General features: G+C 38.4%; 1 protein-coding gene across 4 annotated transcripts in view; it reads right to left on the reverse strand.

Moving 5' to 3' along the window:
- Positions 1–1,517: 1,517 nt before the first annotated feature.
- The window catches only part of map7d1a (MAP7 domain containing 1a), a 40,328-nt gene continuing 19,168 nt past the window's right edge, over positions 1,518–22,677 (reverse strand). The window contains exons 3-19 of one of the 4 annotated variants that reach the window (XM_044118060.1): positions 22,093–22,161; positions 21,543–21,563; positions 17,947–18,110; positions 17,542–17,653; positions 16,063–16,167; positions 15,108–15,230; positions 14,894–15,039; positions 14,144–14,274; positions 13,289–13,527; positions 12,825–13,104; positions 11,587–11,767; positions 10,973–11,077; positions 6,881–6,931; positions 6,735–6,795; positions 4,800–4,881; positions 4,304–4,533; positions 1,518–2,338 (exon numbers count right to left, since the gene is read on the reverse strand). In XM_044118060.1, the coding sequence (XP_043973995.1) occupies positions 2,328–2,338; positions 4,304–4,533; positions 4,800–4,881; positions 6,735–6,795; positions 6,881–6,931; positions 10,973–11,077; positions 11,587–11,767; positions 12,825–13,104; positions 13,289–13,527; positions 14,144–14,274; positions 14,894–15,039; positions 15,108–15,230; positions 16,063–16,167; positions 17,542–17,653; positions 17,947–18,110; positions 21,543–21,563; positions 22,093–22,161 (2,111 nt within the window). In that variant the 3' untranslated portion in view covers positions 1,518–2,327. The remainder of the gene's footprint in view (positions 2,339–4,303; positions 4,534–4,799; positions 4,882–6,734; positions 6,796–6,880; positions 6,932–10,972; positions 11,078–11,586; positions 11,768–12,824; positions 13,105–13,288; positions 13,528–14,143; positions 14,275–14,893; positions 15,040–15,107; positions 15,231–16,062; positions 16,168–17,541; positions 17,654–17,946; positions 18,111–21,542; positions 21,564–22,092; positions 22,162–22,677) is intronic. The other 3 variants (XM_044118061.1, XM_044118062.1, XM_044118063.1) reach the window with 3 other exon arrangements.

Here is a 22,677-nt window from a genome sequence, read left to right on the forward strand (position 1 = left end):
CAGCCGCTTTAAGACATTCAAATCATGTGAGTTCTACATGATTATCAGCGTGAGATGTGTTCGCGATTGCATGAAGGGGAACATAAATCATGTCGTCAGCTGTCTAGCAAGCTGGAAGCTTTGTGCCAGGCTTGCCAGTGGCCACAAAAATAAAGTGGAATGGGAAGGGCAGAGCTGCAGCACCACATTCCCCCGTGAAGATTTTGAAAAAGGAGACCCAAAGTGAAATGAACAGCTGAGCCAATGCACTTACAATGTTCATGAAGTTTAGCAGCATTTGATTTTGTGTGGTGTTCAAGGTCCCTCCGCAATGAATCCAAGTGGTAACTCTTCAAATACAAACTACTCACTGATCAGAAATAGACCAAAGTACACCAATACCTCTGTCAAATTGGTAACACATGATCCATGTCAGCTTGTTTTCCAAATTGCTCAATTTCAGAAACAGTCAACAGCAGAATATTTTTAGTTCACACAACTAATCCTTCAGGCATCAGAAGCATATTTTAGAATAAAGCTCAAACTTTCCAGGCCACCAACCCAGTTGAGATTGTTATTCATCAGACATCAATCTCCCTTATTTACAAACTATGTGGAGAAATTTCAGTTTTTCCGACACAAAAAATGTCTAAATGGGGAAAACGGCAAACTGTTTCATTTCGTGCGCTGTTTGAGATCTAGTCCTTAATTTGGGATAATTCGTTATTTTGTAATTACAATTCCTAATACTTAAGCTTTTAGTTTAAACTCAAATTTGCTTGGATCTTGGCTGTGGCAGTAATGAGGCCAGTCTTACTCAAATGTTCTGGTCGTGGTTTTGAAAGGTGGTTTCCACACCTAAAACCAATCTTACAAATATGGAAATGTTACGTTACAGTTTACAAAAGTAGAGAATAAGCCACAAAAGGCCATTCAAAAACATAGTGGCTCTTCAGGGGGCTGTTTTGAATCATTAAGGAAAAGTTGAATGGGAGGAAAAGGCTTGACAGAAAAAGTTGCACAGGCAACAGGGATTAGTGGAGTATTTCATTTCCTTGTGGATGACCCCAGTGGGCTGTCGGCTGAACAGCTGACCAGTCAGCAGTCTTTTTAATGACAAGGTGATAATATAGGTGCAACATGTTATACCTATATTTATCAGTAAATAAAACATTTATGTCTAAATTTCCAAAATGTTTTATTTATGACATTTATGATTTATTATCTTTTCAATATTAATGCCTTTGGTTTTCCGTTTGTCCTCTCGGAATCAGATTGGTTCTTTCGCGACATTTTTCAAATCTTAAGCTCAGCAGCATTTGATTTTTTTTCCCACATGGGCTTCATCATCTGGCTTCCTTCAGTCATGTCCAAGTGGCTGGGGAGAGTGAAACCCAGGCTTCTCTGCTGCCTATGCAGAAGATAAATGGATGGAGTTTCGGATCCCTTTTGGATGCAGATGAGGGCTTATTTTATTTTTGTTGCAAGTTTAATAGTTAACCAGAAAAATAGCAGAAAAGAAAGATGAGACTCCAGAGTAGACTGTCTGTCTTTATTAAGACTTCGGATACTCCCACTGACCTTACAACACGGCAAAATCAGAGCGTTTACAGATTTCAAAAACACCTACAAGTTCAGTGAATCTCAATGCAAATGAGAGAAAACTGTCATGCTTGAACAAGTGTGGGAGGACACAAAACTACAGCAGGAGAAACTCCTTCTGTAGGAAAACAACTGTTTTACAGCAACAGAGATGGATACTTCATTAGTACATCCAGGGTTTGCATACAATCATTGAAAGCTAGTAGACAGTGAGAAGCAGTTTCTCATCAGCTTGCGCTTGAAAATGTTTTTCCTTTTAACGTTACAAAACTGTTACATGTAGCTTTATAAAAACCAGGCTGCAGAACAGCTGGGTTTTAATGAGACTCCCTTTTGTAGAGCTTTAAAATCCTCTGTGGTTCCTCCTTCCTCTGACACAAAGTTCATGTACAGTATTCACAAAGACATGGCCAGTCCTTTATATACTTCTTTCAGTTAAATATCTAGAGAACAAATAAAACATTATTCTGTAAAATAATTAGTCAGCTGGAAGGATGATGCTGAATGCTGAAAAGTCCTAAATCAGTGGCATGAGGATCTGATGCATCATGCGATGCTTCATCCCGTGTCATCTTTGTTCCCCTGATGGGTTATCATCTGTGGTACCCTTCATCTTCACAGAGGCATGTTTACGTTTGAGAGCTGGATGAAGATTTATGATTGGCACAGGTCACAGGGCTCGCTGTGCGAGCGTTGGCAGGGTTCAGGACAATCTTAGGCGTCATGATCACTCCAACAGGGAGAAGTCACAGGACCTCTGGAAGAGAGGAATAAAAAAAGCTATTCTGTAAATACCAATGTCTAAAACATAGGATATCATGGGAAAGCTGGTTTCAGTTATTCGATTCAAATGTGAAACTCATTAAGACTCAGCACATAGTGACATTTCAAGTGTTTATGTCTTATATTTCAAGATTATAAAGTACAACTAAAAATCTAATATAGTTTAATTTAGAATATTTCAAAAGTAAGTAAAATATATTTTTTACTTCGAAAAGGTTATGTTACAGTGTTGGCCTGACGGCTACACTTGAGGATAGTTGTAGCAAAGCATTTTAGTGGAAAGGTAAGTAGAAGGAAAATGTAGAAAAAAGTGGAGAATTATCACAGATAACCACAACTTCAAAAGAAATTTAAGGATTTTATCCAAGCTAAGATGATCTCTGGAGTAATTTTACAAGGAATCAAACATTTTTGCACAAACTTCAGCTGCAGCTCTCGGCTGGTAAATCTTCTCCTAATTCTTGAAAATGAACAGAAATAGGTGCTTGAGACATTCAACTCTACGTCTAGTGGATATGCTTCACTTTTTAACCTACTAAAATAAATGATTATATTTGTTGATGATACTTAAGTTCGTTTAGATGCAACTTTTTATCATCATATTAACAGAAAAGAGATTCCAATCGGTAGCCACTGTTCAGTGATACTCTGTTGGTATCACTGAACAGGGTAACGATGTGGTGCACAAACCTCTGACCCATTGACAATACTAACTGCAAAAGGATGCTAACCATGCCGCAGGGGGCAGGTTCCCAATAAATCTTTACTGTCTTGTTTACAAGGATCAAATGAAAAGGCAGCAGGACTCCAAACTTAGACACATTACAGAGAAAAGCAACCAACATGTGAAACACAGGACACATTGTTTTAGAGATATTTAAGACGTGGGGTCAAGATCTGGTCAGATTTAAACCTTCACTTTAAGTTCAGGTCTGAATATAAACTGCCCTCATGTAGTGTTACATTGTGGCTTTAGATCAGCCTGGTGCATTAGTCCTGCTAAGACAGTCATCTCACATATCCAGATTTACGAGTGAAGACGAGAAGCCAAATATGTTTAGGTTTTATGACGGAGTTAACAGAAAGAGATATGCGGGACCGAGAATGAGAGAACGGGAACTGATTGAGATGGTACCAAAGAAAGTCATGATCCATTTTCCAATTATGATTTCTGGCTTGTACTTTGGTAACAGGTGAGAGTTAAAATTCAGGAGATATATGGGGGGGAGGAGGCTGCTGACGTTCCTCCTGGGAGGGAAACGAGCGCAGCATTGCACGGTGCTTAATTGCTACGGAGTCGTGTTTCTAACTACCGGTGGCGCAGCACTTGTGGATTGGGGCTCCTCGTCGCCTCTGGAATTCCTTTCTGGGCCCCGGTCCGAGTCAGTCGAGCTGGTGAATAAAAGCTGTCAACGGGATAAAGATACCCCCACTTCTCTTCGACTTTTCCTTCAGCACTGCTTCCATATCCCATCTCCACCTTTTTTTAGTGTAAGTGAACTCTTCGTGCCACACCTTCCTTTTCTCGGGGGTCTTCTCGCTTTCACTGGGGTGATGAACTGCATGTTTGATTGAGAGCAGTTTCACTGCAGGGACAGTTCACTCATTTCAAATACAAATCAGTCAAGCTACAATGGGTTTTCTAGAACAACTGAATTCTACGTTAATATTCTACATAATATCTTGTAGAAAGAGTGAGCTAGTTCTACTGAATCCTGCTTTTCGGGGCCAAATATTTATACATTGGAGACTGCTTCCACTGATAAGAAGTGAAGGAGCGGCTGTTCCACATCATTACACTGCCTCCACCGTGCTCAACTCGCATGTTGGTTTCCCTTTCCAAAATGGCACTAATTGAGAAAAAATATCCAGGCTTTAAAACTACGTCACCTGTTCATTTTTTGTCTGTGTGTCGTAAAACGTTTTCCAAACTGTGTACCTGCAACATGCTGCGGTTTCATGGGGCCGGCTTTCTTCATGAAAGACTCCTCGCTTTCGAAAGCGAGGATGGGCTCAGCGGACGTGCCGGTCTCGGAGTTGTCCCGGGCTCCATTGGACGCGTTGTCCTGGTTTGTGAGGTGGATGAAGTCTTCGAAGTGGCCAGCGTCTCCTTTAGAGGACAGACCGTTTTCGTGCCTCACCGGCTGGAGCCCATTAACCACTGGGAGGCTACGGAGAGGGAAACATGGAGAACAGCTCGGTTAGCCAACATGACTCAGATCAGAGTGAGTCATTTTGCCATTGCTGAAGAAAACGAGGAAATCAGTTCATTCTTCAACTATTAACACTGTTTACTGACAGCCTGATCCTTGTGGCTTTCTGCTTACCAATAAAACCAACAAATTTCCTGCAAGTGTTTGGTAGTAACGTTCCACCTTTGTTTCCTGGCAAGCTCCGCTCGTGGTGCTTTGCAAGCAAAAAGAATTGAGCCTTACCTTTCTTTGAAGTTACTCTGTCCATTCTCTGCCTTGTTATTGGGCAGGCTTTCCTCCAGTTTCGCCTGATTGTCAGCAGATACTAAAGTGACACAAAGTAAATAGTAGTGGTTACAGCTGACCCACATTTTCTACTGAAGTTCAACATAAAACAACAGATTTTAGGTTCATTTCAAGCCGTGCTGTTATTTTGGTTCTTGTTGCTTGTTTTGCTCAATGTTCTTCTGAGACTGTGTACATTGTTTTCCTACGTGTTACAGAACCTTTTTACCATTACCATTTTAATAACATGGATTAAACCATGTTATTAAAATTGTTTAATAACTTGCGGTAAAAATTTTACAAATTATTTTATAGTACATCATAAATTTCCACTATTAAGGTACATCTACGCAAGTTGAAATATATATTTCAAGTGTTTATTTCCAGTAATTTAGATGTCTATGGCTAACAGTTTATAAAAAGGACAATCTGTGTTTCATAAAATTATATTAATATATCAGACAAGTAAAGAATCAGCCTGTGGTTCAGCTGAAGCGTTTAGCAAGTCCAGGATGCTTTAGCAGCCTTCACCATTTCTACATTAGGTCCAGTAAAAGCCAGCACACCAGCCTCATCCCACACCTGGTAAAGCTTTTTCCTACCACACTTTTTCCTTCTGTTCAACTTTCCATTAGTATGCTTTGGTGGAGCACTGAGCAGTCATGTTTTTAGTCATGACCTTTTATAGCAGTCTATTGGATAACTGTAGAATGAGCTATCTTACAAATGATTGTGTGTAGACCATAACATTACAATTTTGGTTTTTAAAATCTTTTTTATTAGTCCTGTGTAATTGTAATATTGTAATATTTTAATTGATTGAAAAACAGAAGTTGGTTTTTTCCCATTATCAGCATCAAAATTAATTGAATATCTTGAAATATAACATGAATGTAATATGTTGCTATGAACTAAAATGTTTTAATTTCTGAACCATACTCAATGGTATTCTAATTTACTTTAATAATAGAACTTCAGAACAAATACCATTATAAACATAAGTAAATAATGAAAGGCTTAATTTTGTTCAGGCATCTTTCGTAAGGACTCAGGGACCCCCCAATCTGAGCTTCTTAAGCATTTGGTTGTGGCCAACACAAAGCATCAGCCAACCCTGATTAAAGTGGATCCCTGCTTGCCAGACCTCCAACCACATCAGTTCCTGGCTAACGATTTCCTCATTCAGACAAGACTGGAACCAGCAGCCTTTCTCTGATAACTCACCGCATCCAACTCAATTCTTACATAACAGAAGCTGCTAATAATACTTTCAGATAACGTTTATCAAGAACACATTTTTCCACCTTAGATCATGATTGACACAAAAATGTCATGCATCAAAAATAGGTGTAAAACTGCAGCAGGTTGTTGCCATTAGCCCACTCTTACTCCTATCCCTCAGGCTAAGGGATTCAACAAGCAGTGAGCACACATGGGTCCCATTGTGCTGGGTAAAACAAGCCCGACTGCAGCTGCACAGGATATGAGGCAGAGATATCATCTAAAAATCCTTTAATACGACAAGCTTCACGGTGAATCCGACTCAGATGGGAGTACACACTGAAGATGCAGGAGATATTTGTGCTTTTGTTTAGTGACACACAAAGAGGAAAGGAACATCTGTTCAAGGGTACTGCTTAATAAAAAAAATAATAAAATCAGTTAACTTGCAATAAGAGGAGTCAGAGAACATTTTACTGGAATTAACTGAGGTCGTAAACATCTTCTAGTGGACTCTGAAAACCATCCCAAAGTGTTCACTTAAATTTAAGTCTTTGTCTTAATGTTACGTCCAAAAGGATCTGAAAGGTTGATGGGGAAGCAATGTTTTATTTTAAATGATAAATGACCGTCTTTAAAAGTCAGAGTAATCCAATTCAATGTTCTGCTTACCTTTGCTGGTCTCTCCCTGCACGTCATTGGAGAAACCGACTGTAGCGGACTTGGTCTCTTTCTGCAAAGGAGGAACTTGCTCACTTACTGGACACCAAGGGTTTTTGCTTCTTGTTTTAGTAAAAAAAGTTAAAGTTTACATCTACCTTTTCACCCCCATCAGTCTTGCGTGTCCTCTTCATGATCTCTTCCAGACGCTGACAAAAAAAAACAAAAAACAGAAGGAATAACTCCGGGAAAATTTACATTTTGATCCAGTTTTTTAATTTGCAGAATATTCTTTACTTTAACATTTTGTATTTTACAGCAATGCATAACAGTATAGAAATAGTTGTCCTTGTATAGCTGGGATACCAGTTTCAGTTCTATGAATAGTCTGATGTAGGCAAGTTAATAATCAACACTAGCAAAGATTTCCTGTCATTCTGATAAGATGGCTAAGTGATATATTTTGATTTTTTCTGGCTGGTGAACTGGTTGAAACAAAGTGCTTACACATTTCCTCAGCTTAAAAACACAAAAAGGCAAGTTCAACTGTTTGGAAGTAAGTCTGGCAGTGAAACACTCAGACAATCATGGCATGGAAACAAAGGGTGCCACCCATCACTGTTTTTACAGTGAAACCGTTTCCACAGCAGGTCGTCTACTGGAGTAGACTGACTATTACACCAGCTAATATCAGCTTATTTTTATGCCACTCTCTGTAGCAACTGATTAAAAAAAATCTGTCATTTTAAATATAAGACCAAAAAATGCTTTAACTTGTCAAATAGTAATAAAGTTTTTGAACACCATAAAACTTATCACAAGTACATGACCACTGTTCTCTCTGAACAGTACTACAATTCTCCAATATTACAAATCCAGAAATAGTGCAACAAATAATAAAAATGACAAATTTGCCATTCATTATACCAGGAAACTGCACTAACAGCTTCTTTCCCAATACAGTTCTAAATATGATTTGTTTTGCCGGCGTGATTACATTGTTAAAGATTTTATTTTGAATGCTGGTTATGCTTGTTTGGCATTTAAAATGTCAAAAATGATTACAGTATTGGCTGTTACACTCTGAATAGAAGAATGACAAAATGGCACAAAAACAAATTGAAAGCTAAACTTTGTGTTTATTTTGCATTTATGCTTATGCATCAAAGTAACATTTTTTTCATGGATAATTTTAGAACAGTCAACATGATGTTACTTCAGCAGGAGCAAAACAAGAATAATTGTTGCTTTTCTGCTTTAATGAACATATAAAACTGGCTGCTACGCTCTGACCAGAAGAATGAAAGCATTGTACAAACAGCTTGAAAGCTAGTAAACTTTATAGCGAGGCATCAAAGTAAAATTTATAGCTAATTTTAGAATAGTCAATATGATGTTCTTTCAGCAGGAGCAACACGCGAGTAATTTTGCTTTTCCGCTTTAAAGAAAACATGACTGCTACACTCTGAACAGAATGATAGCATGGTACAAAAACACCCTGAAAGCTAGTAAACTGTGTGTTCTACAATTATAGTTATGTAAAGTAACTAATTTTGTCAAAGAAATGTTACTTCAGTAGAGGCAAAATTGTTGCTTTTCTTGTTTAAAGAAATTACCATTATGCATTTTTGTTTCAGGGTTTTGCGTAAATACCCCGAGTCTGATGATGGTTCCTACCTTAGTGTCTAGTACTTGGTTGGAAACTTGACAAGAATAGTCTACAAAACTCAAGCAATCAGAGCTTTGGACTGTTCAATTTACAATTTCCGTGTCCCATTTCATTTTCTATTTATTATTTCTATGTCATAATAGTTATCTAATTGTGTAACTTTAATACTTAACTAGTAATTAGTAAGACAACTTATTAATAGATTGTCCTATTGTCACTCGGTTTTGAGTGATGATGAGGTGTAACTTGTGTAATTAGCAAAAAATAAAACAAGTATTGGTTGAATTTTGCACAGTGGGGTGATGGTGTGGCTGTGCTTTAACCCGTCTGCTTTTCACATATATATGCACTGAAGTTAGACACAAGATCTGACCTTCATCTGACGTAGTTAGACCATAACTGCAGCTGCCGCTCATAAACGATAGGCATTTTTAAGATCCGGGATTATTTCACACACAGCTCAGACACTCATAGCTTTGGTATCTAGTTTAGCTGCAAAACGTGCTTCCACACGGTAGATTTCTGATGTCCCAATAAGTTGCTGATGCTGTTGTGTGAACCCCCAGGGTATTTCAACCACCTGTGTGTTTTATGAAGCCAGTCTAAACAGAGCGGATAAGGACAGCATCTTTGTTATGGAGGACGAGATGTTCCTGTGGGCTCAGTCCTGTTGATTTAGTAACGCCTGGCAGAACTAGGTCTGCTGAGAAGAGGCAGCATGCTTACAAAACTCTTTTGAGATAATGGAGGAGGAACTATTAAGACCAAACAAATATAAATATGTCGTATAAGGGATGACATTGTCTTGTGTCAGCTTTGCAAAAGTATGGATACATTTCAAGCTTTACTACATTTTTCACATCACAATCAGATTTTTTCAATGAATTTAAGAACTTCAAAATTTTTTAAAATATAAAACATCGGATTTTTGTTTCTTGAAGACGTTGACTGTTCTCATCCAAAGGGTTTCTCCAGGTTCGAACATGGATGGGATATGTCACGCTTCTACAGTCAGATCATAAATGCAGACATTAAGGTCACTTGTTTGATCCTTTATCCTATTCAATGTTTAGGGTAATGAGTAGTGTTGGTTCCGATCCACACAAATCTGACCTTTTGTCGTCTCAGTGGGACTAAAATTATGTTCTCTTTGATCAGAGAGCCATATAACTGCTGGTCTTTACCCTGTAGTCTTTTCATTGTTGTTTTTTTTTTTTTATTGCCCTTATTGTGGTCTGAACAGTGTGTTTATTTTTATTTATCCTCATGTTTTGTATATATATATTACATGTTGGATTTAATATTACTGTATGTTTCTGGGACTATAGGTGTAAATCAGCATTTGTAGCTATAACCTAGTACAGCACATCTCTCCTTCAGTGGCTGATGTATGTTGTACACTGTCCCATTTTAAATAAATTTATTTCACATGTTGGATGTGCTTCCTATATGACATGTTGAAAGCTATAAGAACGATTCTTATACATTTTCCTCTAAAACGGCTCCTCTTTTGGCACTCTTCCGTAAAAGCAACATTATTGGAGTGCACCACTAATAGTAGACATATCAACACATTCTCCTTCCATAGTTATAGATCTCTGGAGATTTTCAAAACCGCCATGGGGCTCATGGTTGTCTTAATTAATGGTTTCCTTTGCCAGCTTTTAAATTTTGGCAAATCCCCATCTACATAGGTTTGAAGTTGTGCCATATCTTCTAAATTTTCAAGTTTAAATGAAAAGGGTCCAGTAAAATCTTTAAAGCTGGAAACACACACTGTTTTATTTATGGACACTCTGGTGTGTTCCTTTGTTCTTCAAGAGGCTGTTTGATCACTTATGTTGACTAAAAACCTGTTGGATCAGAAGTGGGGTTGTACTGCACACAGGTGGGCTCTATAAAGTAAATTGGTGCTTTCTGAAAGGCAGTTTGCCACACCGGGGTTGAATAAAAATGGACGCCATGCTTTTTTAGATTTGTGAACAGGTTTGAAAACATCTTTCACTTCATAATTTATACCCATATTTTCCTTTACGCTGTTTTGTACTGCAGCAGTAACAAGCAAAAAAAAAAAAAAACACTGTTAAGAGAGGAATTTGTGTTTGTTGTCCCCAAATGCTTCACTTTAATTACCATTCCGTCCTCCCTCTGGTCTTACGGTTGAGGGCTGTTGAGCAGCTATCCTGCCAATATTAGGACTTATATATAGAAACGCACTCTAAAACACAGAGGCACTCCAAGGCCTATTAAATCATGGCATTCAGACAGCCCCTCCAGGAGAAGCCAAAAACATCATTCGTATTGGTTTCAGGGACTCGGCTTTCCAGCCTGATTTTTGTTGTGTCAGAGGCCAGGCCTCAGAGCGAACATAACCCAAAATATAATTGCACTACTCATGGGGGAGTGAAGGAGATTTTGCATCAGCTAATTTGTTTCTTAACTTGTACTATCTTTTGCTTCAATGAATAATGGATTTGGATGCATGCTTGCCTTTAAAGCCATAATGGAGAATATCTTGTTTGAACTTGAGTTATAATCCAGTGGAGAGAACAGCGGTGGGAGAGTAGATGTACAGCCCTACCTTTTTCCTCTCCAGTCTCTCCTGCTCCTCCTTCTGGAAGTGTTTCTCCCTTTCGAGACGCTGCTTCTCCGCCTCCTCCCGAGCTCTCGCCTCAGTCTCTTCTTTCTGAAACACAAACACATGAAAATCCAACCACAACTTCTTTGCAGGCAAATGAAGGGGGGAAAAAAACACTGCAGCCAAAAAAACATGGCTTTTTTTTTCTTGACGCAACAAGGGTGTGGTTGTTCCCTACTGTTACTGTTTACAACCACAAACGGGATATTTTCCTGTACAAAAAAAAAAAAAAAAAGAGATCCTTTTTGGACTTTTCCTGTCCTCATGAGGACAATACAGTCAAAAAAAAAAGAAAAAAAAAAAGAAAGAAGTTATCAAAACAATGGGCTCTGTGTTTGAATGCTGGATCATGTTGGAAATGACCACAAGAGGGCAGTAAAGTGTTAGAGCTCATGACACCACAGTGGAATCATGTTATGTGTCTACAAAATATAAAAATCAATTGAGAAGTGCATTTTCTGGCTGATTTCAGTTTGTTTCTAGCTGAACACACTTCCTCTCTAGCTTCAGCCACACAAACTCCAGCAGGGTCCTTCTAACCAGTTTATCCAAATGACCTGTTTCTGTAAGCGCAGGTTCTCCTCCTGCTCAGCCTTGGCTTTCTCCTCCGCCTCCCTCTCCTCCTGCAGCCGCTTCTCTTCGTCCCTCCTCCGCTGCTCCTCGGCCATGGCTCTCGCCTCCTCTTCCCTGCGCTGTCTCTCCTCTGCCTCTCTTGCTATTCGCTCCTCTCTCAGGATCCTGGATCATATCAGGACAAAACAGGACTTAAAATTACATCAGTACTTTCCCTCTTAAATATGTTTGATCACAACTCTGACTGATCCACATGGAAGCTTTAAATCAGTTTCAGAGATACAAATGACTTTAGATCTGTAATTTGACAGGGCTGTCCTAACACAAATATATTTTTAACTAAATTATGTTGTAGTCCTTTCTGTTCCTGCTGAAATAAAAACATCCCCACATCTCGGTGCTGCCACTACCATGTGTCACTGCGAGGACGGTATGTTCAGAGGGATTTGCAGTGTTTCTGGTTTATTAGTCTTGCACATGAACCAAAAAGTTCTATTTTTATGCCTTATCTGATTAGTGTAAATTCTAATTTATATTGCATGTGGCAAATAGAAAACAGAACATCTTATCTTATTGTTTCAACATTGTCTTCTTCTGAGTCTTTTTTAAAAGGTCACACTTGGGGAGTATATGGCTAATAGGCACTGCAACAACACAATACCTTACCAAATATTTTTAGTCTGGTTTCTCATACAAAAATCTAAGCACTTATAAGAAACTTTTCAGCAAGATGCATGTGTCAAGTCAATTATCTAATAATATTGATGAAGAAGAACTAACTCGATTGGCAGATTATTTTACTTGTGACATGGGAAAAAAGTCTTGTTATAAAGAAAATAATCTGCCAGTGGAACTGATACTTTTTAATCAACATTTAGGAAATTGTGACTTAAAACAAGCGCATATTTGTTGCTAAAGAGTTACTTGTAAGTTAGCTGCGTGCCATTTCCAGTGTACCAAGATATTTGCACTACAAATTAGACCAAGAAAACTTGGTAAGATTTTGTGTTTTTGCAGGGCTATACTGACATTAAATACCACACAGAGGGAATGTGTTAACTAATTATTTGTCTTCTAAAGGCAATCTGGTTGCAGTGCATTTTAAAGTACATATTTGACAGATGTGTCAAATCCATAAAAAAACAAAAAAACAAAAGTAAAGGCTTACTACCATTCTATAAATCAAACCATTTGCACATCTACTCTCCTCAGACCGACTGACCTCTCTTTCTCCTCTTGTTCGCGCCGCTCTTGCTCCTCCCTCTCTCTCTGCTCCCGGGCCTGGCGGCGTTTTTCTGCCAGGATGCGGGCCGCCTCTTCAGGGTCGTTGGTGCCAGCCATGGGCTTGGCTGACGGAGAAGGTGAAGGCGACACAGCGCGGGCAGACTGGGTCGAAGCCGCTGGCTCAGGCTGGGAAGGAGTGGAAGCGGGACTGGGCATCCTTGGAGTTTGAGGCGTGGAAGCAGCAGAAGAAACTGTGATGGCAGGAGCCACAGGAGAACCTGAAACACAAGTATTTTAAAACGAGAACCATCAGTTTTAATTGTGTAATCTTTGGATATTTTCAGCTACTTTTTCTTCCAAAAAATATTTTTAAACATTTTTGCATAAAAATGGACTGAATGGCCAGGTTAATCAGCAGTCTATCTTAAGAAATGCAGCATTTTTCCAGCTTTAGTTACTCACTCCTCCGTCTCTCTGGAGTGGTGGGCCTGCGTGGCTCCTTCACTCTCTCCAGTGGAGCAGGGGAAGCGGTCCGGTGGTCTATCCTGGCCGGGGTGCTGGCTCGTTTCGGCCGGGCTTTGGGAGTGGCTGGGGTGCCACGGGTTGACGGGGGCTTTGGGGAGGCAGCAGGGCTTGGAGAGGCATTTCTGCCCTTAGGTGTGGCTGGGGACGCTGGTCGCTGTCTAGATAAAGGACTTGGACTGGAAGAGAGAGACGAGGGGGAAAATATGAAACATGAAGGAAATTATTGCAACACAGAAAACTAAAAACACAAAATAGCTTGTTTAGATAAAAATTATTCTGAATAAATGAAGTCTCACTGCAAAACAAACACTTGGCAGTGAACCATTCCTGTCCTTAAAATGTTTGCCCCCTCCAAGCTTGTGCTCAAGGATTTTGATTTATTTTCCCCTTTTACTCCATCCATCCGTTATAGAAGTGACTTATTGTGTGGTCTGGGGAAATGGAGAGGAATCTCTGAATGTCCCTCATAATGCAACGCCATCAGTTATGAAAGCAGGTTAATGAAAGGTCAGACCAGCACAGACACAAAAACTCAGTCAGTATGCAGAAACAAGCCGGAGGGCATCATGGTTCAATTATTCTAGAGTACAGCATCATTGAATGTTTCTTTAAAGGTTTTAAAAGAGCAGATTATTGTTCCAGCTCGGAAAGCTTATTGGTTTTTGGTCTCACTCTGGCAGTCAGGTAAAGTTTAAACAGAACAATTTTTTTTTTTTTGTATGAAGAAATATTCTATTTTAACAGTCATAACCACATATTTTAAGCTGAGAATATTACAAATACATCACATACCTTGGATCAGGTCGGTGTCTCATGCTGGGTAGGGATTGCCTCTTCTTCAGCACCTTCTCTTTACTGATGGCCTTTTTCTCCTTCTCATTCTCCCGTTCTTTGTCTCTTTTTTCCTTCTTGTTTTTATCCATCTGAAATAAAAAGATTTTTAATCAAAATTAGCATTCATTTTGCTTAAAAAAAATTTTTTATTATAGAAATAAAGCTGAAAAGTTTAGAAAAAACTGTTTGCAGATCAGGATACATTTTAATTCAAAGTGTGTTAAAAATCCCAAACACTGGATCTAAGCCACAATTGAGGCTTTTCCAGCTGCATTCATCAGCCCCCCTGACTAAACTTGATTCCAGATACTCAGCACTTGTCAGCTTTCTGGGATTTTATGTCAGCTGCAACTCTATAAACAAACATGAGCGTGTTTGTATAGCCAGATGCTATATTGTCTGCTGCAAAAAAACAAACTGTCACATCACCTGGTCTTTGTTCTCAAAAATCCTCTCAACAGAACTGGGGCACGTCCAGAGAAGTTGAAACACTACTCATACGATTTATGAAGTTCAAAGTAATAGGAAACCATTTTATGTTTTGTCAGCACTTGATTAACTGAGTCCCATCAAAGCAGATGACAAAGATGTTTGATTTAGCAAAGCACTTCAGTAACAAAATCCTGACAAAGAGTTCTTGGTAGTTTCAATTTCACCTATTATTTATTTATCAGGTCTAGTAAAATGTGTCTACTGCTTTTAACTTACAGGTGTGGAGCTTCGTCTGTGCTGCCGCTGAGTGATGTCTGGTGTGCTAGATGTCACCCTCCAGCGGTCAGAGCAGCGGTGGTGTGGCTGGTGGGCGCACAGGGTGAGGGGGCTGGCTGAAGCCGAACGAGGGCACAGAGAAGAGTCTATGGATGAGAGTTAAGAGATTTATGAATTTATAAAAACTCATGTGTTCTAATGAAACCCAACTTACGTCCATCTTTTCCATTACTCAGGACACTAGCAGCACTGCGGCTGCGAGCGAGGAATGACAGGGTGGGCGTCATCAGTCGGTCGACTATACTGCTCTCCCATGGAGTCAGTGCAAGGCTACGAGCTGCAAGAAAAACAATATATAAGTTTGGTTCACAATGAGCCTCAGAACTACATCTTTCCTTAACCCAACACAACAGAGATCCCACAATTATGAAATAAAGGATTCAGCTGGAAAATACTTTAAAAGATGTATTATACAATCAATCAGTGTAATTACTTATTCATTTGAAAGGTATTGTGTTTGCTATTGATCACTCTTTGTTGGGGTAAAATGGAAAGATAGGATTTTTTTTCCATGAACACTGAAGAGGAATATTTCTGATAAGATGAACAATAAAAAAATTACTGAAACATTTTGCTTTTAACATTTTGCATCACTTCTTAAACCTCAGCAGATCTTTTAAACATCAATAAAAAGAATTTTTCTTTTAATTCCACAAATTTGATGTCATTAGTAAATGTCATAATCAAAGATGTCCCTCATCCAGTGAATCATGATCAGAAGGAACATAAAAGAACCAATAAGGTCAGTGCAAAACCCACCAGGAATGTAATGATCATCACCAGACAATGAAAGAACCAAAATAACAATAAAAAAAAAGTCCCATAAAACATATAAGCATGCAGAACAATTTAAAGAAAAAAAAAACCAAGTCTGGAGTGTCAAAAAACAAAAATAATAGTTGTGGTTTTGAAGGATGGAAATGGGTCAACTGTCAACCATCAGGGTCAGGAGAGGTGCTGAAATCAGACACTGAAAGGGAGCGACTGCGAGGGAGGAATAAAAAAAAAGAAAAAAAAAAGGACAAAGATGGAAGGACTCGTGGGTGTCGCCAGTGGCTGAATAATGGAGCGGTTTAAACAGGCGCTGGCCATTCCAGATGTAGCCTTACTTCTGCTGGGGGAGTTCCAGAGTGTAGCCGAGGACTTGGAGAGTCGCTTGTTTATAACAGAGTCCACATGTTTGGGCAGGTTGACCGCAGAGACAGAGCATCTGCCTAAGAAGCCAAAAGAGCGCCACAGATGTTCACCAAGGTCACATAGTTGAGAGGAACAGACGGGAGCAGCTGAGGCGTCATGAGTTAAGCTAGGACACATCGACTCTTTGAAGGAGCAGCTGCATTAGTTTTGCTATAGTCATTTCTTCTTTATTCAAACAAGTAAAAGGTCACTGAGACACAAAGTCCCATTTTCAAGAGGAACCTGTTTTAAATACAGGAGCAACAATGTTAAATAGAAACAATTTGTACAACACACTCACCCAGTGGAAAGACACCAGCAACAAAACATTAACAGCATTTCACTAGTATTTTATTAATCAGCAGTCTGTCCCAAATTAATGGATCATTGTAAAAAAAAAAAAAAAAAAAAAAAAAAAAAATCTGTACAATGAAGGAACACTGAATGTAATAAAAGAATCAGTAAATGTAATAATTTACTAATTTGTAAATTAGTTAATGCATATGGAATCTGAGAAACAGCCATTGAAAGAGAATGTTAATGTCTATGGACACTAGACAGAGCAGGTTTCAAGCAGGATTAGGTGGTTAATAAAAACTGAAATTTAGATATTTTCAGTATCAGTGAGGTGAACAGAAGGACAGATTAGCTGCAAGAAGCTACTTTAAAAAGAAAACCTTTCTTTGTCAGCCATTCGTTCAGGCAGCTCTTTCTCCATTTTAACTTTTGGAGCTTTCAATCTCCTACAGTCATGAAGTATGCTAGATTTGGAAATGTTGGCAGAGTTTTGGAAATCTCACAAGAAAAGGTTTACAATCTTTAAAAAAAACAAAAAACAAACAAAAATCACAGAATACTCTTTAGATTTACTAATGCTAATGAGTCCAATATTATTTTTTCTGTTTTAATAGCAAAACAATATGAAAGTAGCAAAAATTCTAACTTTCATTTTACTCAAAAGTGAGCAAAAAGGTAATATTCCTTGACAATTTCATTTTATCAAAACATTTTTGTATTTTTGGCAACAAAACTGCTTACAGTACTTTTCAAAAATAGTGACATGTTCATCCTACGAGGTTTCTATTTCTGAAAATATCAATGCCTCATTTAGGTCCCCATAAAAATATTATTTGGTAAACATTAGAAAAGTTTAAATAGTTTGGTACGTTATAGGTTAAATCAGTATTTGTTTTGTCAAAAGGCTGCTTGTGGATAAGGAATGCAAATCACAGCCTTGGAAAACAGTAATACGAGGAAACACCATCATCACTCAGAATCTGCAGCTAGTCTAAACAACTAAATATTTCTCTTGATGTTGAACCAACAATTGCACAGGAAGTTGTTCATATAATTAATTTCATCTCATTCAGACTGAATTATAATGTTGATCCAGATGTGCAGCATGAACTCACTCTCTTTCTGGCTCGAGTTTGGGGATCCCGTGCCAACCCATGACCCTCTCTGCTGGCGGATTTCCGCCCACGTCTTCTTAGTTGATCTGTGTATAGCTGCCTCGTAGCGTTCCTGGGAAACGTGTGGAAACATGGAAGCTGTTAGAACTTATTTTGTTGGACATCAGTCAGATGAACAGTCCAGATTCAAGCACTACATCTGACTCGGACACTAAAATGTGTCCGAGTAAAACTAAATCCTTCCATCTGCAGCTGACTCACTTCATGCTCCAATACAGCAAAAAAGAGTTTTGACTTCTCACTCCTCAATGAACTATTGTCTCAACTATTAGATGACTGGTGATGCAACACTTTCTAAATGTGCTACTTTAAACAAACATCGCCTCCGTTTCCACTGAAACACACTTTATTCTTTTCCAGTTTCTGTTTCTGCCTCTCTTCCAAGGCGGCGCGCCGTTTCTCGGCTTTGACGCGCTGCTCCTCGAGCTTCCTGCGCCGTTCCTCTAGCTGCTGCTCCCTCAGCTGCCGCGCCTTCTCCTCCTTCTCCAACCACTGGTTCTTTTTGGTCGCTATAATCAGGCAGAGGGCATGGTTAGGGGAGGAAAAGTTTCTCAAAGGTTACCCGTTTCTCGCCCCTTGTCAAGTAGGAAAACTGTTCCATGTGTGCTCCGTGAATTTTGGCTTTTGTTTTAAGAAATCTTAAATATACTACGAGTTTTATGCCTGCGGTAAAAACGACATTTTCTACATGTTGTGTTTTGTTTCTTTCACACCTGCAGTTTGGCTTTATAAAGTTCTAAATTTGTATGACTCACTTTGTTTCTGGGTTTGTTCAAATAATTAAAACTTTTTTTTAAAAATATGTCAGAGTGCTGCAAAATGGCAAGTTAGGCCAAATGAATTACATCTGAGGCTTGGCAATCCCTTCAAGCATCACTAAAACTGCACTTTGATATGGAAATCATTTATTTGTTGAGCAAATAGATGACTTAAGAATCGTGACTTAAGAAGACTTCTTTCCTGTGTGCACACATCAGCATTTTTTATTAAACCGCTAGAGTAAGCCTCCATAAAAAATAATCAGTGCTGCTTAGTCCTAATAAAACAAAACAAAAAAAACAAGTTGTTTGCAGAAGACTGTGATGAATAACTGCAGTGATGGTGGAAGCCAAAGGGTTTAAAGACACATAGTGTATCTTTCATGCAAGACTGGAACAAAAAAGCTGAGTTATACGCAGGCTCTGCTTGCCAGCACTGTGAAGAAACGAAAATGACAGCTGCAGTGCAGATCTGTTCATTGCTGCTCGACATTGAAGAGACATCAGCTCTTCCTCTCAAGAAAATCTGGAATGCAGAAAAACTGCCCCAAGGAATAACCTTAAACGCCACCCAAAATATTCAAGACATCCTTTTATGATCGAATAACCTTCACTCTCGTTAACATGGACACTTTAAAATGAAGACGACAAAATTGGTTGCAAGTTGCATACAAGCAAAACTAGTTAATACAAAATGTGAGGGAATTCTGATTTGAATATTTGAATTTAACTTCCTTCTGTCATCAAAACAAAGATTCTGGATACAAGAAGGGATAAGCAGCAAATTAGCTTCAGTCTTCAGCCAAACACTACCTGAAGTTAGTCTGATGGCAGCTAAGTACTATTGATATTTAGCCACTTAGATTCTGGGGCTTTAAATTTTAAACAGATGTCTAAATCTGAAACTGCAAGCTGGTGCACAGTAAACACATTTTCTAACAGAAATCAACATTGATTCAGACTGTACATTAAGGTCATTAAAAAGCCAGAGAAGAGCTTTGACCTGGAACTTTAAATATTTATATCTACAGCAAAAGACAGTTCAACTTGCAAGATAACATACGTAAAATAATTTTTAAAACTATCTATTTTTCACCCTTATTGCCACTCAGTTTCTCAACTGGTCATAGTTGGAAAAGAGTTTGGTATTGTGATGCATAGGTTCATTTTATTTGGCAGACTGGGATGATTTTCAGTCACAGTAATAAAAAAAAACTGGGTGAATCAAATTTGAGGTTCCTCAAGGCTTTGTTCTCTGAACACTTCTAATAAATATCTATAACATGTTTCACCTACTTCAGATTATATAAAGCATTACAATGATACACAACTTTTAATCTGTGTCAATACATTACTGGCGCCCCCTGCTGTTAAAGAGTAAGGTTGTTTGTAATAGAGTAAGGTTGTTTGTAATATCAGTGATTAGAAGGGTGAGAATTTTTGCATACAAAGTCAGAGATCATGAATCCACTCGACTCAATAAGCCTAAATACCAGACAGTTAAGTAAAGTTCTCAGATGGCAATTTTATTGAAACTCTGTCAGCTATGTTCTTCAAATGATTAGCAGGATGAAGGAAAAAAGAGCAAAAAACAAAAGGTTTTCATTAGATTTGATGTTTATGATGGCATCTATAAAATTGAAAATCATTTTGCTATTATTCTTTAATGCCTTCTTTGATTTAAGTATTTCCCCCCCCCCTTTTCTTCATTTTAAAATCATGGGAAAAATAATTGTGAATAAACAGCGAAACACAAGTAAACTTGCTGTTTGCGTTTTGTTACTAGAAACACCATCATTTGTGCGGCTGAACCGATACCTCCCTTTAAGCCGACGGTGTAAACAAGAGCTTTGGCTGGAGTTCTTCTGTTATCCTAGTCTGACAGTGAATTAGATAAGACCCATACCATCTGGCATGCCCATTGTGATTGCCCAAATTACACTGATCCACAGCATCAACTGTGTCAAACACATCTTACAACATTCAAACACTAAGACGGATTAGACGAGGATAACACACTACTGCAAGTAAAATGATGACCTGTTTTGGAGGAAACCTACAATGCGGAAGAATACAAATCAGTATTATGTATTTATGTTGCACAGTCTATGAGCCATTCAGTTATGCAGCTAAATGTTTACTTTGAATGCTATAGCTCTTTTTTTTTTTTTATGAATTGAATGTTACGTCCTATCTGGGAACGCTGCGCTGTTTAACTATAATTTCACAGCCAAGCCAAAAGAAACTGCAGGTGTCTCAAAAAACCTTCAATTTCTCCAGGAAGATGGCAATCAGTGGTTCTGTGGTTCTAACATGTTATCTTCTGTAACTGGAACCGAACGATGTCCAAAGTTCACACGAAGGGCAAGTTACTCTGCAACCTCTGTGCATTAAATTAAATCCATTCATATGGACGATGGTTAAATGATCACTTTATGATTATTTTAAAAGAAGATGAGGATGTTCACAGAGACATTTAGTAGGGTTTGACATGTAAAACAAAAAAAGATGACAAAAATGTTTTCAAAACAGGACCATTAGATTAAAAATGGAAGAAAAAAATACCCCAGGGCTGGGCAAGATCACCAACATATACATGTACAACAGCTTGTTAAATTTAAAATCACATTTTTTTGTGCCAAAATATATAAACATATATATATTTAGAATAATCAAATACATTTTAGGTACAAGCTGATGCGTTAAGTCTTCCAACCTTCCATCTCTTACAGTCGGTGTTAACTGGAGCTGCACAATATATTGAAATACTATCAATGTAAGCAAAATTTCAGCTGCAAAGAACGGCTTTCAATATCTGGTTGACTATGCACCTTTTACTATGCTTGTTAATAGCTTATTTGGCCATTTAGATGGACGTCACCCTCTTGAATACCCGCATCTGACGACAGCTGTTTGTGAACAAGTAGCTAAATATTAAGGAAAATACTGACCCATGTCATAATAAAACATTTTCAACAATAAACTATAATTTCATGGGGGTTTTTAATACTGTGCAGCCCTAGTGTCAATTGTTCTTATTGATGTATTACCCAGCTCTAGATAATACAGATGAAAATCATAAGTGAAAACTTCCAGCATAAACTGAATGATTAAAAAAAATAAAAGAGAGAAAGCGAAAGGAGGCCATCACCACCACCACAGAAACGCAGGTGAGTGGCTTACCTTGCAACTTGCTGAGCTCTTCTGCAGGAGGAAAGAAAACAGGAGCAACTGTCAATCATGCAAAGCAGTGAGAGGCTGAGTGGAGCTGGGTGAAAAAATGCATCAGCCAAAAGTAAAACTCTAGCTAAATAAATAGCAGAGCTGTGTCTTTCAAAGATGTGAAACTTCCATATATAATGACTAAAGAGAATCTGTCCTTTTATTGTCAAGTTATTTTTTTTAACATCATGCATGTGAAGAATCTTTTTATATGACTTGGTTGAGACACACAGTCGGTTGAGCAGCTAAGTAGCAATCTCAGCTAATGCTGCTTGCAGAAACATGCAGAACGAAGACCCACTTGGTTGGTTTTCTATAGTCGATATTTTCTGCTTCTGCAGAAGCTCCACCTGCTCTCAATTTCTCACAGCGTCTGTGAGGCATGTGCATGTATTCCGCAGCCAGACCAGTGCAGAAAAACAAACCGAACGACCTCCATGCCAACACAAGGGGGAGCTCTCATCACATGTAACAAACAAATTTGTGTGCCCACTCAATTGTTTCTACTTACCCAGATACCTGGCCTTTTCCTCCCGCCATTCTTTTGCAAGCTTCTGTCTCTCCTCTGACTTTGTAACATCTGAGATAAGAATGATTAACGAGAAAGAGAAGGCAGTGTGAAGGAGAGGAACAACCCTGAATTACACCAGGTTTACTCAACATTAATAAAATAAATTGTTTTTAACTCTTGATGTACTTTGGTTTGCAATAATATTTATACTCCTTGTCATATCACAGCTACCAATTTCAATATATTTCAAGGAATATGTGTAATAAGCCAAAGGTTGTGTACCATTACAATAGAGGGAATAAAAAAAGATACATGGCCTTATTTATTTTTTTAATTTGAAAAGTGTGACATGCATTTGTTTACAGCCCCACCCTTAATTCAAAGTTATTACTTTGTGGAACCACCTTTTGTCATAAATACAGCTTCAAGTCTTTTGAGGAATGTCTCAACCACATGATTGTAGCGTCCTGTACATGAAAAACATGACTTCTTATGCCTTCCATTAAACAATGACCTCCTTTAACTGCACATCCAAACAGGCCAGATTGATTGTTCTTTGATTAGTATGTTCTCCTTGCCTGATCT

This window comes from Gambusia affinis, linkage group LG05, assembly GCF_019740435.1.
Source record: "Gambusia affinis linkage group LG05, SWU_Gaff_1.0, whole genome shotgun sequence".
Lineage (NCBI taxonomy): Eukaryota > Metazoa > Chordata > Actinopteri > Cyprinodontiformes > Poeciliidae > Gambusia > Gambusia affinis.